Source organism: Seriola lalandi, unplaced genomic scaffold (genome assembly GCF_002814215.2).
Source record: "Seriola lalandi dorsalis isolate HSWRI2012SDOR001 ecotype SW California unplaced genomic scaffold, Sedor1 jcf7180002003276, whole genome shotgun sequence".
Classification (NCBI taxonomy): Eukaryota; Metazoa; Chordata; class Actinopteri; order Carangiformes; family Carangidae; genus Seriola; species Seriola lalandi.
The window spans coordinates 1-1835 of NW_019473932.1; the positions used below are offsets into that span (position 1 = coordinate 1).

The 1835-nt window shown below is 45.3% G+C and overlaps 1 protein-coding gene across 1 annotated transcript; it reads left to right on the plus strand.

Moving 5' to 3' along the window:
* Positions 1-129: 129 nt before the first annotated feature.
* Positions 130-1720, plus strand: LOC111667119 (thrombospondin-2-like; the record flags this gene model as incomplete). The annotated part of the gene is made up of 4 exons (XM_023422706.2): positions 130-306; positions 657-830; positions 1332-1459; positions 1568-1720. Coding segments are annotated over 4 exons (632 nt in total), but the record flags the coding sequence as incomplete, so codon positions are not given.
* Positions 1721-1835: the final 115 nt, after the last annotated feature.

Here is a 1835-nt window from a genome sequence, read left to right on the forward strand (position 1 = left end):
TTTTTTTTTTTTTTTACTTTTGCAAATTATATATGTCTGTAACTATTTTACTGAATGGAAGTCTAGAGGATAATACATGACATGTGTTTTGGTGATCTCTGCCTGATATGTTTGATGTTTGATACCCAGTTCGCCAGGACGGAGGGTGGAGTTTGTGGTCACCGTGGTCCTCCTGCTCTGTGACCTGTGGAGAAGGACAGATCACCAGGATACGACACTGCAATGCTCCCGTGCCACAGCTGGGGGGCAAAGACTGCGAAGGAAGCGGGAGAGAGACTCAGCGCTGCACTGCCAAGCCGTGTCCCAGTGAGTATTTCAGCCCGTGAAGGGAACATTCAACAGCGGCATCTCCATTACAACAGCTAGCGTCCGTGTCAAACAACCAGACTTCCTCATGCCTCATGGCTCCCTTGAGGCAACACTCCCCATGTGTTTTGGCCTCCTGTCTGTCTTTCAGGAAATGTTGACCCAAATCAGCTCAGTATGTTCTCTTGTAGTATTAAGTTCCAGGCTTCTGACTCTGGCTGCTTTTCAGATTTCAGGCTTTGAATGTTGACACACTTTTATTTAGAAATACAGAGGTTGAAATATCAGTGGAATTAAATGTTTGACGTCAACGATTAACTTCTGAACATCTACCTCTGTATCTTTTTTAGTTGATGGTGGTTGGGGCCCTTGGTCTCCGTGGGCAACCTGTTCAGCAACATGCGGAGGGGGGGTCAAAAGTCGAACACGCGAGTGCAACAGCCCTCAACCTCAGCATGGCGGCAACAAGTGTATCGGGGAGGCCAACGACAGTGACAGCTGTAACAAAGAAGACTGTCCTATTGGTGAGCACTAGTCACTTTGCATTATGGTTTTAGCCCTGGGAGCAGCATAGCTCTGGAGATGGCCCTGTTGGTCCGTCCACCACTTTGGTCCAGACTTAAATACCTCACCACATGTTGTATGGATTGTCATGAAATTATGGATAAAATTCACAGTCCCAACAGGATGAATCCTACTGATGTTGGTGATGCCCAGATTTTTCCTCTCACATCCCCATCAGGTCAAAATTTAAATGTAGGTTATGACAAAATACCTTCAAGTGAGAATATACTGTATGTTGTAGTTTGGGTGAACCAACCCTTTAAAGTCTGGATTTTTAGGTCATACTGCAACTGTAGTGCATGTCCTAGCTTGTAGGTCTTTATCTTGACGCATCAAGTTGAAATAGAAACCATTACAAATTAAAGTTGAACCATTTGGAGACACACAATACGGATTTGTCCAATAATGTTTAATCAATTTCCTTTGTTTGTATCCATTCTTGTCATCTAAATCCCTTGCAGATGGCTGTCTGTCTAACCCATGCTTTGGGGGAGTGGACTGCAACAGCTCTCCAGATGGATCCTGGGAGTGTGGCCCATGCCCTGCTGGTTTCCGCGGAAATGGTACCCACTGTGAAGACATTAATGAGGTAAAGCTTCCTGTTTTTCTTATGTGCATAAGCAATACTTGTATTCAAGGGTTCGCACGTGTAACTATTTGTTTGCATTTTACTGAAGCTTTTCTTTCCCTCCTCCAGTGTGATATGGTGTCTGATGTTTGCTACAAAGTGAGTGGAACGCAACGCTGCGTCAACACTGATCCAGGTTTCCACTGCCTGCCCTGTCCCAAGCGCTACAAGGGCACCCAGCCCTTCGGTATGGGTGTGGAGGCCGCCAAGAAGAACAAACAGGTGAGCTGAGGTTACACTCATTCAGTGCCAGTAACAGACTATTGATCGAATGCCATTCAAACACGAGTAACTTTTGAAGAGGTGAAAACCAAATGTGGCAAAGGAAAGGATACAA